Raw genomic sequence first — 18,506 nt, forward strand, 5'->3', positions numbered from 1 at the left:
TTGTCTCCAGGCAAAACAGGAAATAAATACCGGCTGAAAAGTAATTCCAAATAGCTTTGCTTTAGCATAAAGATATTAATTACACTGATAGTATCGAACCTCCCTGGGTAATGGCTACCAGTTTCCTACAGTGCTGAATACTGCGTTGTTAAGATTCACTGAAATGCATGAACTGAATGTACAGAGGCAGTACTGATTATCTCCATTAAGGAAGAGACTGAAAGCAAGAATGAAATTGAAAATAAACCCCAATGAATTTAATATTTTACTATGGAGGTGTAAAAATTATTCTAAAGACAACAGGTAACGCTTTCCTATTGCTGTCTGTGTGAGCATCTCCCCTTCCTGCCACAAAGACATTGTGCAACTACGAGACAAAAGGAGGCCTTTCTGTGACTGGAAGAGCAAACGTTTACGATGCATTCCATCAGGAAGAGGCTTGCATGGCTAACTGTTGAAAGAGGGCTGGGCCAAAATGTCATCTTCTTATGTCTGATTTTCTACCCTACCATAAGAGAAACTTCACATTCGTTTAGAAAAGAACATTTCATAAGTATCTACTTTTAATTATAGAAGAGAACATTCAGAACGAAGGCACTAGTTGGGAATAATGCTGGAAAGCAAAAAGAAGCCAACTTCTGCCTTAGGTTTCCAGTTATTTGGGCTATATGATAAAACACCCTTTTGCCTGTTGTGCAACGTTTCCATGTTGATCTCTTCCGAGAAAACAAACATGAAAATCTCACCGGGCCACAAAGATGAGAATGCTGAGTGCTGCCTTTAGCATGTCAGAGGCACCATAACATTAAGAGTTGCAGAGAATTTTAGAAGAGCGTTGCTAGGTCATACCAAGTTTCTTCTGCATCATTGTTTTGTCTCTGGCTGTGGCCAAAAGAGACACTTCAAGGCAAACGTAAGGAAACATGGAAACATGTATTAAATATTTACATATTAATTTTATACAAGTTATGTAAGTCTTTCCAAACAACAAACATTAAAAGGGAAACCAATGCTGCTCCTTACATTTCGCATTTCAACTTAAAATCTGGTTCATTGCATACTCTGGAAAACAGTTCCAGGTTATTACACACAGCATGAGTTTCTGGCCAATATTTCTGCCCATAATTAAGCTGTACTTCTTTTCTACTTCTGTTTCTTTAAGACAAACCAGAATACATAAAGCCAGCAAAACGACATTCTGTGTGATGCCAGCTGAGCTGCTCAGTGCTTGAACTAAAAACCGTGTTTAAGAAAAACAAAAGGAATTTTGTCACAACTCTCCAGCCCTGTTATAATCATAAACCATGCTGCAGTCATTGCATCCAAGTATTTTTAGCTTATCAAACCATGTGAATAGTCATTTCGAGCTGAATTATATTTTAAAATGCAGGCAGAGTCTGCTGTAACACAGGGATTAGCAAGGAAAGCAACGTGGCTAAGATGGAACATGTTAAAGGTGTCTTCACCTGTCTGCATTGTCGTGGGAGTTTATGTGATACTCCACCAGGATTTCCTAACATAAAGAAACTGTTTATGTCAAACAAAGTGGGATTTTTTTTTAAGCTAGGTAGAGACTCATGTCTTGACTTGTCTGAAGTACCACACCTGACTGCTAACAGGTAGGGCAAAGAATGGTTTTGCATCTTGCAGTCTCTATGAAATGCTTCTCTAGTTCACTGGGATATATTTAGCCTGTAAGCACAACAAGCAGCTGCTGAGGGTACAATAAGAAGACAAAAGGATTTTAAAAAGCAAGCTGCGGTTCCCTCAGTTAATTGATAATCCTTGCTTTTTTCCTCTGCTCCTTTCCCTGTCCCCCAAACACTCAGCTGGCTCCAGGGAAAGCTACCAGCACTCAGGGCACACAACCAGCTCGCTTCCTCAGCACAGCGCTGATCTCATTTCCTTCCCCCAAGCCAGAAAGAATCACACATCAGAGGCCAGTGAGGTGATGGACATCAGAGCACAAACCCCAGGTTACCCTCTGCTCTGAGCACCCCATGTACCAGAAAATCCATCTGACTTTGCTTTATCACCTGTAGCAGGTACGCTGTTTCAGCCACAAGTGGCTAGAAGTTTATACTACTGCTAACCTCTGAGAATACACTATTATTCAAACATACCACCCTGAAGCTGTGGGAAGCAAGAAAAATAAACTCTCAAACCTCTTGCCAACTTGGCACAAAAACAGAATTTCCTTCCTGAACCCAAAAAAGGGAAAAGTCTGACTCCCTTCCTTACTACAACATTAGAGGAGGGAAAGCATAACAATCATCTCAAGCTAAATGGTTTTGAACAATCTCAGCCAGTTAAAAAGGGAGGCAAGAGCAGAATGGGAAGGGAGCCTGCTGAGAGCTGCTGTGGCAGACAGCCCTCTTAACACCGTGCCAGTACCCCAGCTGGGGCTATCTGCTGAACGGAGTGATGAAAGAAGACCTAGACTCAATTCGTTTTTCTTGTGCTGGATGTTGCTTTGTTGCTTGCTTGTTTTTTCAAAACCAGAGCAGCTATCCCATGCACTTCATCACCTTGCAGCTGTGCTAAGCTCAACTGCAGGAGCGTCAGAGGTGAAGAAGCAAAAGTGGCTGCTTCTGCCAGGACTACGTGCAGGGCTATATTGGTGCCATGGACAAGACAGGTATTTCAGTTAATCAAGAGGATTTGCTCAGGAAAAATGTATCATATGGGCTCTGTCCCATGTTCAGCCTCACCTAGTGGCTGGAAGCCTAACCCCATGGCGAAGGGCTGAGGCTAAGTGAACTTTACGGTGCTTTCCAACCTAAGCCATTCTGTGATTCTATGACCTGTAGGGGAGAAGGCCCTTCACACCAGTCTCAGGTTTAATACCTCCTGCTTAGAGAGGCAGAGAAAAGAGCTAAGGAGAAATGCAGTAACCAGTGCCACTCTCAGTTTCTCTTGCTGAACATAAATACGTTGGCATCTTCAGTGGGTTACTTCAATCCCCAAGTTCTGGGCTAAAAAGATGTAGAAAGGAACAACAAAGAAAATGCCTAAGAATTGCACATTAAAATGCTGTTTGGAAAAAGGCATCTGATGCCCCTGCAGGAAATGAGTTTACACAAGTGCAAGATGCACACAACTCTCTTCTGAAGGCAACATTCAAATACATGAAAGGAAAACCTATTCTCAATATTTCATCATGATACAAGATGTAGCTCAAAGCAATGCTTCAGATTTCCCCAGTTCTGCAGGACAATCTTGCCCTGGAGCAAACTACATCATCTATCCGTAGCCACACCTTCCTTTTTTCCCTCTTCAAAAACAACGCAGTACCGCAGGGAAGGCAAAGCTGCCTGAACTCCTGCATTGCACGCACCACTCGTATCTGTATTCTGCTGAGCAGGGGAAAACTATTAGATCTTTCTACATAATGACCAACTGATTGATCACCTAAGCCATCAAGTGTCAAATAAAACTACCCCTTGACTGTGCAATAGTTTCATATAATTATGACAGGTGGCGACAATTTAATTTGTAATTGTGGAAGAGAGCAAAAGTGCGTTTTCCTTTTTTTTTTATGATAGGCAGCAACAACTTAACTTACAGTCATAACATGGAGCAAAAATATATTCTTAACCTTTAGTTTTTGGTTAGATTTTAAATGAAACAGCTCCACTTCTTCACATGCACCTGCCACTTTACAGACAGTAATTCCCACACCCAAGGAGGCAGGAATCAAATTACCTGTACCTCCGAGTTATTAAATTACGCTTCATTTTTCTCATAGGTAAAAGCTTAAAAAGAGTGCATACGTGTGCAGACTGGGAGAGGAAAAAGCGTATCAGTCAAGCAATGCTTTTATAAAGATACACCTGAATAGCAATGTCAGTGCACACATGTATTTTAGAATGTAGTAAGCTGCTCCTCACTTCACTTAAGTGAAATTTCATCTACTCTGCCAGCTTCTCTATGGTCCTGCAGTTTCAATTGATCAGGTAAAGTTTTAGAAACCAGTTTAACAGGACTTTAAAAAAGTAAATGTTAAGTGTATCTTTTTGAAGTATGGATAAGGAAAAACACCGACATACACAGAATATAAAACTTCTCAGGCAAGTGTTTCTAATAAGTGTTCTCTCTCTGTATTTTCTTTTACTAGGAGTGGTTAAGATCAGGAAGGAAGGAAGCTGATCTATGGCCTGCAGCAGTATACATTTCTTACTTAAGAACAGAACATTCGTAAGAAAGCAGAAAAGAAACACCTACCTCTGAATATTTATTTCAAAGTCCCATCACAGTTTTATTAAAAAATAGGATTTCTAAGCACTTTAAGGTATTTTTTTCCTCTAGTGGAATATTTATGTTCCCCAACTACAGAAAACAGTGGTTTTCTATTACACAAACCTATAGCAGCCAAGATAAGGAAAAAAAGAAAGCACCACTGAATTGCCAGTGTTTTATTTTATAACTGCTGTACCACAGCCTGCACAGGTCACAGGGCAAGATTGAGTGTTTCAGTACCGGTGTGAGTTTCCTGACAAGATACACTAACATGACATGAAACAGGAAGGTGTGAATCAGATCACTGCTCAGCTATCACACCCACTCAACACCTTCTGGTTACCAGCAGTTTTTCTGTGCATGTACTCTGCTACAATGACCACGCTGCCTTTCAAGCTGCATGCTTGTACTGAGCAGCCACCTGCTCCTGGTGTAAGCCCAGCATTACCTGGGTTCTCCCAGATAGATCCACAGCAGAATTAAAGACCATGAACGAAGGACAAACCATTCACAATCTCTAGCCTTGTGACAAAGCAAGCAGTTCAGGATCTCAGTCGCACACTGCATCCTTTGAAGGAGGCTGTAAGTCTCCTTTTCAGGTACACAGTGTATTGTTTTGTTGGGGTTTTTTTCCTTACAGATCTAATAGTTTGCATTCTCATACAGACAGCTGTTTTTGCTGTGTAATTCAGCTCGCAGTGGATATCATGTACTTCGCTTCAAGATGCTGAGTTCTGCATTTTTTAAGGGCAGCAACAATTTGCTTGTGGCTAGAAGTATGACTCGTCTTTAAGTAAAAGAGTGACACACCTAAGGCTAGATTGAAAAAAAGAGCTGTATGTAATTATCAGCTTGCTGACACAATAGGTGAAACTGTGTGTCATCTGTATTTGAATATTTTTTTCCACTGTTTCTCTTTGGAGTGGCAAATCTACCTTCAAGACCTGATTGTATTTAGAAAAGGTATGGGCAACGTAACTACAGAGACTTTTAAGCAGAACCTTACTATAGCATTAATACCGCATAAAATGTTGTGCAGCTTTGTTATAAAAATGAAAGTATGTAAATCACAAAACCTTACAACTCTCCTCCCAGTGTTTCTCTCCACTCCACCAGAGAAGGCAAAAGCCACAGTGTTAGTGCATTAGTTAGAAAAAAGAGAAGAATCTGTTTCCAAAGCAGATTGGAAGAAAACAGACAGGAGCTTTTTCAGAATCACAGTATTCATAGCTGTCCAAAACCTTTGTGACAGTAAAAGAAAAAGCCACAAATCAGATGAAACTGAAATGGTGAGTTTGTACCAACGTATGGACCTACCATGGTAGGGCAGATGGAGTCAAAGAAATGTATTGCTCAAAGCATCACAAATGGAAGAAAAATTCTGATTAATAGAAGAATAGAAAAGCTTGCACTTAAGCCTTATGTTGCAAAGGAACATGGAGCAAGTTTGCCAGACTTTAAATTTTTCAACTAAGAGGATGGAAAGAGAGGCTTTACTTCAATGAGGCTGTTGACCAAATTGACAAAAAGCACTAGTTTTGGACAAGATCTTACTATTGGTGTGGCTAAGCTCCTCCTGACCACCAGCCTGCAGCTCAAATACAAATGTATCCCTACCAGTTTAAAGACAGCAGTAAATAACTCTGTGCAGCTTATAATAGTCTGCTAGAACATGTGGTAATTCTGCTCCTCCTGTCACTATGTCTTACTATGTCTTCATCACTACCATCACCTGTTCTGGTTAGATTTAAAAAAAAAAAAAAAAAAAAAAAAAAAGCTGATTAACAACAAACCAAGATGTGATCACTTGTTTCATTATGCAAGAACAACTTTATGTTAATAAGTTCACACATAACTTACAGTGAAATCAGCTTGAGCCTTGAAAATAATTATTTCCTTAACAACCCGCTATGGCAAGTATTGCTATTTCTAGCATGCTTAACTGAAACAGCTATTTCCTACAGTCCCAACTTCTCTTTCTGAAACTCAATGAGAAGCAGTGGATGGCCTTGTGTTCTCATACAGCTTGGTACTATGCCTCTCCTTGAGTCTCTAGTCTGCTACGGATGAAATGCACTGAAATACCACAATGCTATTGTATCGGACAATTATTCTTTGGTTTGGAGAAAAGACATGGCAGCATAAAAAAGAAGAAAGAAAAACAGCATTTGGCCTTAAGAAACGTGACAGCAAATGCTTAGACAGAAAGATTGTATCAAAGTTTCAAAAAAGCCTAAGGGCAAGTACCACCACTGTCCTGTGACCCAGTGTGAAAAGGACAGCATGGGAAAGCAAGAACACAAGGAGAAAGAATGGCAGAGATCAGCAAGGGGAAGGTGCACCAGGGTAAAGAAATAAAATTGGACACTGTAGGGCCTACAGACCATCCCAGAAAGCTTTCAAAACAGGTCTCATTTTCTCTGGACACCAGAAGCTTTTTAAGCATTACGACATTTTCCCTATCACTGGTGGCCAGTATCTTATTTTAAATATCTTAAAGATAATTAGCTCTGTGATTATTAGCCTCTAGAAGATACAGCATTGTTACTGTTGTGTGTTATTATTGTACAATGTTAACATCTACTTCTTCCTTAAATCTGAGCAGATTTCAAAAATTAACTGGAAGTAGTTCAGTTTATTATTGCAGCAACTTACCTTGAAATCTGATTAATAAATGGTATCAGTTCTGAGGGATCATAAGCACGAGCAAAGGCCCAGGACAGATAGCATGCTGCATCTCTCACGTTGGAACCCACACTGCATGACCCCCTCTTCTCATCATATGTCAGAGCTTTCAAAATGACAGGAACAACTGCAAAACACAAAGTGCACAAAAGCAACTATAAGGACCAGAGAGTGAACCAGAAGAAAGGTTTAAGGACATTACGTGGTCAATAGAGAAAAGACAAAGTGAATTGTAACCTGAAAGGAAAAAAAAACAAAAAACACATGGCTCTTAATTCATGTTATTATTCACATTGATTAGAAATAATTCTTAACACGTTATTTTATTTCCTTGCAACCAGTACTTTGCTTTTTATGCCATTTACATTAAATTCAATGAGGATTAACGCAAGGGATCACGTAAGTAAAAGTGCTGTAGAATATTATTAAAGATTTACAAATTCCATCAGTTACTGTGATAACAAAATCTTTAGCAGGACTCTGTAACACATGAAAAAAATCTAACAGAAATAACAGAAACTAAACCAAACCCCAGACTGTTAAGTTATGCTAGTTGAATGCAAGTGCTTTTAAAAAGAGATGTGTTCAGCAGTGTTTCCTCATTTAATAGGTAACCTGAATGACTTCAGAATGGGCACGTTTTAGCCCAAAAAGACCTAAAAGCCACATGAACATAATATCTTTGCACTACATTTTGCTTCCTTGAATCCTTCAGTGGGGAAGCAGAGAAAACAGAATACCTAAACAAAAGTGCAGGCAAATGAAAATCCCAGGATCTTATCATAAAAGCACAGGTGCTGTTGTTTTAAGCAACAAAAATAAGGTTGCAAAAACAAACAGCACAAAACTCCTACTTCCATGCTTGTGCACTCATCCAAGCTGCAAGTAAATGCGTAAGTCAATGAAAGCTTCTTCTACAGATGAGAGAGCTCCCAAAAACTTGAAGAAGTGTTCATATATACAACAGTCCCAGCAACACACTGCCACAGTTTAACAAACACGTTATGTAAGCAAGGCTCCCAGAGGGCTTCCTTCCTATCTGCAAATCCTGAAATACAGTTTGAATACATCCCCCTCTAGATGGCACATCTTTACTAAGTGAATAATGCCAGCAAAAAAACCAACAGCCTTTAGGGCGACAAAAATAATAATTTATCTTTTAATTTCTTGTATCAAATTTATCAAGTGCATCTTTTTTCCCCAGAAAATGCTCGTCTCAAGGTAAAGCCATTGAACTCAGACTGAATTTCATTGGCCAATTGTGCCTGGATATACCTGAGTAGATACGATCTCTAAATGTCAATGTACAGTACATCACTGTACGACTGCTATCTTAATCCAAAAAGATGCACCATAAATGGAGTAGGAAAATGGGAAGATATTTAAATTCATTTTGACCTAACGAGAGAAAATAAAACAGTAACCGGGGGGAGGTAGGCAAGATGTGACTATTAGGATCACAAGCACTCAACAGGTAGAAATACATTAAGGAACAATGATAGAGCAAAGATGGATGGGTATTTTAGCACTTCTCAGGTCTGACAGAAACTACAATAAAAAAAGTCTAAAAAATGTTGTCTAGCTTGTTTTGAAAAAATGCTACATCGACTGATGAAAAACCAAAATAAATGGAATTAGCTGGTTCTACAGGAACACTAAAGGAGATGCCAAGGGCAATTTTGCAAAGCTGCTGCAAATTTCCTTCAGCACAAGGTGATGGCTGCAGCTGCTTCAGAAAGCTGTATGCTCTCATCTCAGCACACTGAACAGAAAGTGGAGAAGGGCCCACAGGCAGCTCAGTGCAAGGCAGAAGAAGGCCATCCCTATGAGCAGCTCAGGCCTCCCCCATTATCCCGCAGCAGAGCTTGGGACTCACTGATGTTCTGCTCCTGTGGCTGAGACTCAAAGCACTGCTGCTGCAAAAGAACAAGTGTGAATGGAAGTCTGGAGAGCAAAGATGGACAACGCACAGAAAGGAAACAAAAGTGGACATTTAGAAGGTGGAGAAAAAAAGAAACCAAGGTGAAGTATCTTGCAATTATGTAAACACAAATACTACAACAACAGTAAAAACAAATACTGCTGTGGACAACCCGGTCTAGAGGAATGTACCCCTGCTCATGGCAAGTGGTTGGACTGGATTGTCATTAAGTTCCCTTCCAAAACAGAGTCAGAGAATGGTTAAATCATGGAAGAGCAGTAGAGGCAAAACATTTGCAGTGCTTGGCCCACTGTAATCAAGATATCTTACAAATGACCTTCCTAACCCACAGTATGGTAGGTTTCTGTGTTTATGTATCTCATGTACACAACTTTTCATCTTCAGTCTAACACAAAATACAACACAACATTAAATTTTATCTATTGTTTTTCTCTGATTTAAAATGTTCGCATCTATATTACTGCAGAGCTTTGCTTGATATACAATGCAGCAATGATGTTTTAAAGCTCTGCAGTCAGCGTCTTCATTTTGTATCTGCTGCGCAAAATCATCAGATAACCACCTCTTCAGTCCTCAGTGTGGTCACAGTGTTGTACTGTACTGCTGCCCATTCTTTCAAATGTTCAGCTCATACCCAACTCACCCCTGAAATCGATTCTACCAGAAACTACATGTGAAAAAAAAATCTTTAAAATAAATAAAAGTCCAGAAGAAGCGGCTGTTGGTTTAGGAAGGCAGGGATTCATTCATTCCTTAAATTTAATATGCTATTTAAAAGCTGCCATTTAAAAGTCGGGTGCTGGGAGACAGAAAACAGACAAGACCTGAAGAGTTGCTTAATTTTGGAAGTTACCATTTCTTTCATAGTTCTGTATTAAATGTTTGCCATTAAAGACAGAGAATAAGTAGTGTCCACTCTCAACCCAATCATTAAAACAATATCCACCTGTTTAGTTCTGTGAACGCTCAAGAAAATACAGTCACCTTTACCTGTAGCCTAGAGGTATTAATAAGCACCTGTTACGCTCCACCCTGCCTTACCTAACAACATAACTGCAGGTTGCAACACAGCCCTTTGCTCAAGCCTTGTGAAAATAAAGAAACAACTCCGGGCTTCAAAGCATTACAGGCAGATTTCTCTCATCCTAGAGACAAGCTGCACAGATACTTCACTTTTAAAACACTGATTTTAAACTATCAGATGCTCAGCACCTTTCAGGTTCAGATGATAAACACTAAGCAAATAGTGATGAAAACTCATGGAAGTTACTAGAGAGTGAAGGGTCAGAGGTAACTAAACCCATTCTCTTTGCTCCTTAAAGGTACTTTAAATTATACACATACCTAAGCTATAACAGATGCCATCAGAAGTCGAACATTACTTTAACTTGTCATGGTTTTTACATATTGCAGTGTTTATCATATAAAACATACAAATGCAGCAATTAAACAAACAACAACAAAAACCTGTTCTTTAGCCTTAGGTCTTGTCTACAGGAGAAAATTGCAAAATTCCACGTCAACTCCAGTTCATTTAGAACAGATGCATGCATTGAATTTCTAGTTAACAACTGATTGAGTTGAAAACTAGAGTTACGTCCCCTCTTAAAACAGATTAAGCCAATATTACCCTTTTGATAAAAGGCTTACGCTGCTATGGATGGTTTATGCAGAGACACCTTTTCAAACAATAATTAATATACTGAAAAATCATAGAATCATAGAATGGCCTGGGTTGAAAAGGACCACAGTGCTCATCCAGTTCCAACCCCCTGCTATGTGCTAGGTTGCCAACCAGCAGCCCAGGCTGCCCAGAGCCACATCCAGCCTGGACTTGAATGCCTGCAGGGATGGGGCATCCACAGCCTCCTTGGGCAACCTGTTCCAGTGCGTCACCACCCTCTGGGTGAAAAACTTCCTCCTAAACTGAGACAGGGGAGGTTGGATCTTAAGACCAGTCAAGGACAAGACTGTCCACCCTTATAAAACAGCCATTCCCCCTCCTGTTTAAATGCTCCCTTCAAGTACTGGAAGGCCACAATGAGGTCTCCCTGAAGCCTTCTCCAAGCTAAACAAGCCCAGTTCCCTCAATCTTTCCTCATAGGAGAGGTGCTCCAGCCCTCTGATCATCTTAGTAGCCTCCTCTGGACCTGCAGTAAGAGCTCCAGGTCCTTCCTGTACTGGGGGCCCCAGAATGATAAAATGTAACAAAAACATTTCAATTAAAAAAAAATAAAGTTTTGAGTAATAATTTTATTCAGATTTTTCTTCAGCAAAACCAATGCCTTGAAGAAGTATCTGCCATCTGTAGGTTCACCTTCTTTGTGAGCCTCAGGCATAGAGAAGTGTAAACAAGCCGTATCTACAGTATGTCAACTTCCCATGTTTTACATACCCGTACTTATCATTCATATGCCTAAAAAGAAAAACAGATAAAGAGAAAAAAGAACTCTGAGTTTTCACCATGAAGAATTCCAGGTTTAAGACCACACGCTCCTACATGGCACTCTAACCTCTTTTAGAAATACGCACATCCTAATCAGAACTTCATTATGGCTCTTATGCTAATATTTAACTTACCAACTGATATGAACACAGGTAATTTTAGGTTAGGCTCATTATCAGAAATAAATATTTGCTCAAAGCTCTGCCAAACATCTATGATTTGTCCCCTTGTTTTCTATACAAACTGTATACTTGAGAATTTCTGCTTGAAGGACTGTTTCATCCAGAGGATAAGTTGAGCAGTGAGGATTCTCAAGCGCTCCATGAAACTACCATTGTATCCTGCAGGACAAGTGCCTAAAAGCTGTCAACAGGTGGCCTCTCTTCATCTATCCCTGCACTTAAGTCTGACCTAGTTTGGAGTCTGCCGGAGGAAGGGAAAGTATCACAATTCAGGCATGCTCACACAGTATGGTTGAATTTAACAGCTGGAGCATCTTAAGCTGCCATAAGTTTCTCACAATTCTTAACACTGACCACATATATAAGGTTATATGTATGCATATACACAGACCAAATAGGCTTTTTCTAACCCGTGACCATGGAGGAGTGTGTCTGTCTGGTTGCAATCTCAGTTCAGCCTCTCACTACGTAATGAATTAAGAGTCTCTTTAATTATATGATCACGTGATATTTTTTTCCATGGACCTATCTCAGTCAGCACACAGGAAAGACCTGCTCCAGCAGTGAATCACAGCTGGGCTGCAGAGGAGATTGTTGTCTGCCTCGCTGCTGAGGGTGGAAAGTATGTAATGCAAAGACTGGCTCTCAGGCAGAAGGGAAGGGATTGCTGGTTAAGGCGGACGTTGCCCTAAAGAACTGCATTCTAACTACATCTCTGCTGGAAGACTCGCTGTTTGATACCACTCATATTACTTAAATATAGTATTTAAAGAAATGGACGTTAACGCTCATTTCCCAGGCATCTGCTTCAATAAACTAATGGCAGGTTTGTCGAAGTGCTACAACCCTGAAATTGGAGCAAGCTTCTGAGGGTGGCAGAGGGCCAATGTGGAAGCAGACAGATCTGGATTTTGGCCAGTCTATCTCAACATCATTATGTAATGCAGCTATAAAAAAAACACACTTTGTAAGAACCCCTACCTGGCTACACCAAAAGAACTACAGCTGACCTACGATAGCAGTCATCTACCTACCTTCGCTTCAGTGCTGAAGACAGAGCACTGAATGTTTCAGGGATTAACCCACGCACTCACGCCCAAGGCCATACGAGAGCTAAACAGAGACCTTCATACAGGTTGCAGCTAACAGCTCTGCCTTTAACTTCAGCAGTAGCAAACTGCAGTTTAAGGACACGAAGAAACAGGTTTATGAAGGAATCCTACCGAGTGAATGACTTGCTCTGAAGGAGTATAAAAATTTTGCAAATTCATAACACTGCATGTCAGAAAAGAAAAATCACCAGAGAAACCCCAACCTTTAGGCTAAGGTTGTGCAATACTGAGATAAACCCTGCAGTGCAAAAGCTAGAAGCAATTCATTGTCATTTATTCCCTGCTTAGCATTTGTACCATTTCCCAGTTGCACTGTGGGAGGGACTGCTACAGATTCAGCCATTTCATTCACCTCTCTAGAACAAGAAAAGTATTTTTAATATTTTCTTGCTAATTGGAAAACCATTATGCTGACATTCCCATTACAACTCTTTAAAATATTATTTTCAATATCAGTATCATATATCATTTTTAAAGTTCACCTGAGTGTTAGAGAAAAGAAATTCTTCTGTAACCAGCCTTTCAGGTTTGGGTGTTCTCTAGATTCTAGGAGTCCACCTAAGACAGGTAGATCTTTTTTCATTTCTTCCTGTACCTGCGATGAAAAGTCCCTGGATGCTCGCCAAAAGCCTCACAATTAACTACCACTTCAGGATAGATTAGCACATTTCAGGAGCCTGACTTCCTGATGTGTCCTCCTCCAAAAACTGAGGCAGCTGCAAGTCAGTAGCAAATAACTTACTCTGGAATATGAAAACACAGAAGATAATCCTTAAAGATAGAGCATGCAAGCAGGTTTAAGATGCTCTAGAATACACTTCTCCAAGACTACTTAAATGTATAACTTCAACCTCGTTATAGAACACTCCTGAAATTGGCATTGGTTTTATTTAATTGCGCTTTTTTATTCTTAACAAGAGGCCGATTGGAACTGGCCTCTTAAACAAACACAAGTTGTTCCTTTCCCATCGTATGTGGAGTTTTTCAGACTTTTTTGTTCTTTTTAAAGTACACTAACATTGGTATATAACAATCAGGAAGCACCATTCTCTATACTGCCAAACAAACCTACTCTCTTATCAATACCAGGGGCATTTTCTGTACTAGACACACCACTGATAACCTGGTATTATCACAGAGCACATACTCACTCTAACCAAATATTTACAACAGAAGCTGAGGGAAAGGTAGAAGTTGTGCACACAGTGATATTCGTTCAAAGCTGTAACATTTGCTAGCGAGGTAAGATGCATCTATTTGAAATCTGACGGCAGAAAATACTTCATTTCATACAAACTGCTCATCAGAATTACACGTGACAATGTGATCTTAAAAGAGATAAAATGCCAATTGAAATAAACAGCATTTCCTATTTAAGCAATATGCTTTACTCTGAAGATAATTGATAAACAGCAGAAATAAATGATGGTTCTTCACTAGCTGCTTTTTTTTCCCCCCACCCTTCTCTATTTATTCTAAGAGTAGAAAATGGATCCACTATTTGGATCACTCACACTGACCCACCAATATTACACTTCTGAATTAGCCATTGTTTATCGATCCCATCAGCATCATGAGCTTAAATGCTGCTTTCATCGTTTCCACAGTTCAAAAAATGGGAAAGGGATTGTTTCAATCAATTCCCCTTGAATAGGTAAGGGCACATAAGAATGCAGGCAGACCAAAAATAACGCCTTCCTGGCTGGAACCCTTCCAAAACAAGCACTACTCCATTGCAAGTTTAACTGTGCAGTTCTTCCACGCTCTTTGCCCTGGCCTCCTCTCCTTGCTCTTCCAAGATGTCAATATTACCAACCTTACACACATCAGTTCTTACAGATATATGATGGCACTATAGGTGCCAGTGAACAGATACAGCTGTGACTTTTGAGCAGTTAATGAGCTTTTGGGTGAATTTAGCATGAGAACACTTTCAGTCTCGCCACTGACATACTCAGAACACCTAGGAAGTTTCATGTTCCTATATATGACACACCTTATTAGCTAGAAAGTTTATACTATGCTGTCATCAAGAGAAATTTTAATAACGTCCTTTCACAAGCAAACCAGAAATTCAAGTAAACTAGGATTCTCTTGTTTGTTTAGTATTTATCCCCACCCAATTAAATAAAAAACTCTATAAATAATAGTCTAAAGCCGACAAAGCCACAAATACAGTACAAAACAAAAGATGTGAAATCATATAGAAACCACACTAAAATACAAGTTTTGGGCCCTGACATACATGGTACAGTCAGAAATGTTTCATTTAAGAGTGCTGCAATTCCAGATGTAGAAATTGACAAAAACACAACATCAGAACATAACATTTTAATGACAGGTTCCTGTCATTTTGCTCAAAGAATGTTTTCTCTATAAAGCAAAAGTAGCTGCATAACCCATATTAAAAAGACTGAGCTAAATGGTAACACACAGCTTCCAACTCAAAAACACAGCCAAAGTGCAGTTCAAGAGCTCTGGATTAAAAAAAATAATAAGGAAGCAGCAGATTTCACTTGCTCTTCTATATTGCATTTAAAATTTAAGGAGTAGACAACACATGAATCATCCAAATCTTTACAAATTTGACATGTTTCAAAGGAAGACTGAAAGCTAAAAACCTTTCAAGTCCAGAAATTCTCACTGCATGCATCATGTTCTCTTCTTCATGAGACTGGCATCGCTGCAGACAGACAACGATGCCTCAAAGAAAATGTGTGGGACTGATTTCATATAAACTAGAACTGCACGTGGCACAATTCATTTCAAATCCTACTACTGGATTCCATGAGAAAAAAACTTCACTTCACATGGGTGAGAAAACTGCCTTAGAATCTCTGGCGCAAATCTTGAAATCAAAGCAAAAACACTCTGCATGAAAAACACTAGGAATAATAAATTTTAAAAGGCAATTATAACCAAAACATCAAGTAGAAACTCAAGAAAAGCATATTTAACATCTCTGTTAAAAGGACTGATAATGAAAAGAATGACTACCCAAAGCTCCTTTTTATAAACAGTTCCCAGTTTTGCCTACAGTCTCAGTTTCTGACGTTACCAACTTCCCCCGAGATGTTTCAGTGCCCAAGGGTGAGGATGGGAACCAGGAGGAAGATCATCCCAGTTCCAGGCCAAACACTAACAATGCAGGCCACAATAAATATCTAAAAATATGATCTGCAGTTGCTATTAACTGCTGAGCTTTTATTCTTTTCCCATACAAATAATTTGCTCTAGTAATCATGAACAAGTGGCTCACAAACATCAGCAAGGTAATCTGCCCAGACATATCTCCAAAGTCAGGGACTGGAATCATTATGAGAAACAAAGGCACGTTTCAAAGCTGTTATTTGAAAAGCATTAAGACTAATGACTATTCATATGGGATAGAAGAAAACAGTTATGAGAATATTGTACAAGAATCACGTAATATTTTGGGGCACAGCATGAACTACACCAATTACACTCAAATTCATCTCCCCCCTCCTGGGACTGTAGAGCAGCCAAGTCCAAACATGTTAATACAGATAGCAAAATCTGTCAATAACTTCAGTTCGAGCAACCCAAGAACAAAAAGGGCTTTCTTGAACATTTAGCTCAAAGCCACTCATCCTGACACATAATGAAAGCGACAAGGACAGAAGTGGCTGCCAGTCACACAGTTTCAAGGCACCTCTACAAGGCAGGCTCTGGACTTCACAAGTTACATGTCCACCAGTGCTCAACTAAGTGTCTTTACTCTCATTTATCTTTGATCATCCTTCTTCCTTCTTCCTTGCAATAACAAGTACATGCATTCATAAAGCATCTCGAGACAGACCTGGCAGTCCTGCTGATGACCGACAACCAGTGGACATGAAAGCCAGCAGCAGCTCTGGCTGATCCAAGGCATCAGAACAATTTGGGCACCAGGGCTGTTCTACGCTTTATAGCAGAAAGCTGAGAATTACTTGATTAACAGAGGGCTTGATAAGTGACCAGAGCAACACCAAACTGTCTTTCATACATCCAGGGAATTCAATTTTGAAGTGCGAGGGTGAAAATAAAAATTACATAAGCAGCTTATCAAGAACAGGTGAAGTTTATCCCATTTATATGTATGGCTTCTGATAGAAACATTTTGTTTTGTGTTTAATGCCAAACGTCAGAAAAAGTCCATAGAAAAACATGAAGAAAAACATGAAGTTTGTAACACTTACAGAATGGCATTTTATGCTCCAGTTATTAGACAAGTGAAAACAAAGTGAAATTCAATTACAGCTGCACAACACATCCTTGATAATATCCATGAGTCTGAATTTTATATAGAACAAAACTGTATGTGTCGAACTACATAAAGCAGCTATAAAACTACAGTTTCAGACCATCAAAGGTATAAAAATAATCAAAACTAGGGGGAAGGAAAAAAAACCAAAACAATAAAAATGTGGGGAAAAAAATTAATATACATGTGATTATGTCCATTCTGCTGCTCATCTCAATTAATCTGAGTGTTGTACTCAAGTAAACTAAGGAGGGTGTTACTAACAGGTTCCGTTTACCAAACACTCAAGATGCAAGCATAATGAGTTAACAAAAGTGATGAAACCACGTCACTGCAATCAAGATTTATTACTTCCAGGAGCATAAACAAGGAGCTATTGTGTTCCTCTTCTAGGGTCCATCATGAATCGCCTCACCTAGATCTGATTTTTACTAAAATCCAAACACCGAGAAGAACACCAATTACAATCTGTTCTATTTTTCCAGTTTTACTTCCTTTACAGCTGATTCTAGGTGACCTTCCAGAAAGTAGCTCAATTCAATTAGCAATTAGACATCACATCCACCTTCCACACACCAGATCAGGGAAGGGGGCTGTGTTGTCTCTCAACTCAATTCAGTCACCTAAATTAAAGGATTCCCCTTCAGTAGCTTTTTCTAGTATGCAATTTTCATTCAAAACAAGATATGTGATCAGATTCTACTCAAAGACATTGGCCCCCACCCCATCACATGCCAAAAAATACAAGTAATAAAGAAACCTTCCTCCAGCTACAGAAAACAAAGACTAGAGCACAAGACTGTGGGCTACTGAGCAACATCTTCAGCTTCTGAAGCAAAAGTCTTCTTCCTACAGGCCTTTACAGAGCCAAAGAATTGACAGCTAGACAGTCATAAGACATCTTTCTAGGCTGCATTATTGGAAAGTGAACATTAAAGCAAAAACCAAACAAAAAAAGCAAGCACCTCCAGATCCACATTTTTATCATAAAATTATCAACTGCTTGTACTCAGAAAAAACGTCCCAAAAACTACACTGGCACACAGGAAGAATGGGCATCTGTATACCTGCGTAGGAAAGCACATGTCCATAAGACACTCACACCTCCATATTTAAGTTGCAGAAAATTTAATGGCTCAAATCTACCAGAAATTGTAGCCAGAAAACACTTGGGTCTCACAGTAACAGAAATGGATTTTTAGAGACAACTAGACAGAAGTACCCCAAGATTTTCCTTTTGAAGTGCCAGTATGTGAAAAGTTATTATTTCACCAGGCTACCAGATAATTGGTAGATACACTAATAAAGTTCTCATTTATGATCTGTGATTCTGTGATCTCCAACTAAAATGCAACTAAGAGCAAGTACTGGCACTAATAAGTAGATGATGAGACTTCCTCCTTTCCCCATGCAGTTTTGCCACTCCTGAGCAAACGTTCAGACGTGATAATCAATTTCTCACCGAGGTGACTCCTTCCCATTTGCAGGATCTGTACATTTGACTGCTGATTATAGGCAAGCTTTGGCAGGTTCCTGTGGCAAGCTTAGAGTTAGTTGAGTCCCGCCTTCGGAGAGGAGACTCATGAAGGACAAAAAGATTTAAATAAAAATGGAAAGGGTGAGGGAAAAAAAAAAT

The 18,506-nt window shown here is 39.5% G+C and overlaps 1 protein-coding gene across 2 annotated transcripts in view; it reads right to left on the reverse strand.

Moving 5' to 3' along the window:
* Positions 1-18,506, reverse strand: part of TBCD (tubulin folding cofactor D) — a 97,623-nt gene that overhangs the window by 45,448 nt on the left and 33,669 nt on the right. For both annotated transcript variants that reach the window (XM_015879840.2, XM_015879841.2), the window contains one exon: positions 6,895-7,051. In XM_015879840.2, coding sequence (XP_015735326.1) covers positions 6,895-7,051 — 157 coding nt within the window. The remainder of the gene's footprint in view (positions 1-6,894; positions 7,052-18,506) is intronic.

This window comes from Coturnix japonica, chromosome 18 (genome assembly GCF_001577835.2).
Source record: "Coturnix japonica isolate 7356 chromosome 18, Coturnix japonica 2.1, whole genome shotgun sequence".
Taxonomy (NCBI): domain Eukaryota; kingdom Metazoa; phylum Chordata; class Aves; order Galliformes; family Phasianidae; genus Coturnix; species Coturnix japonica.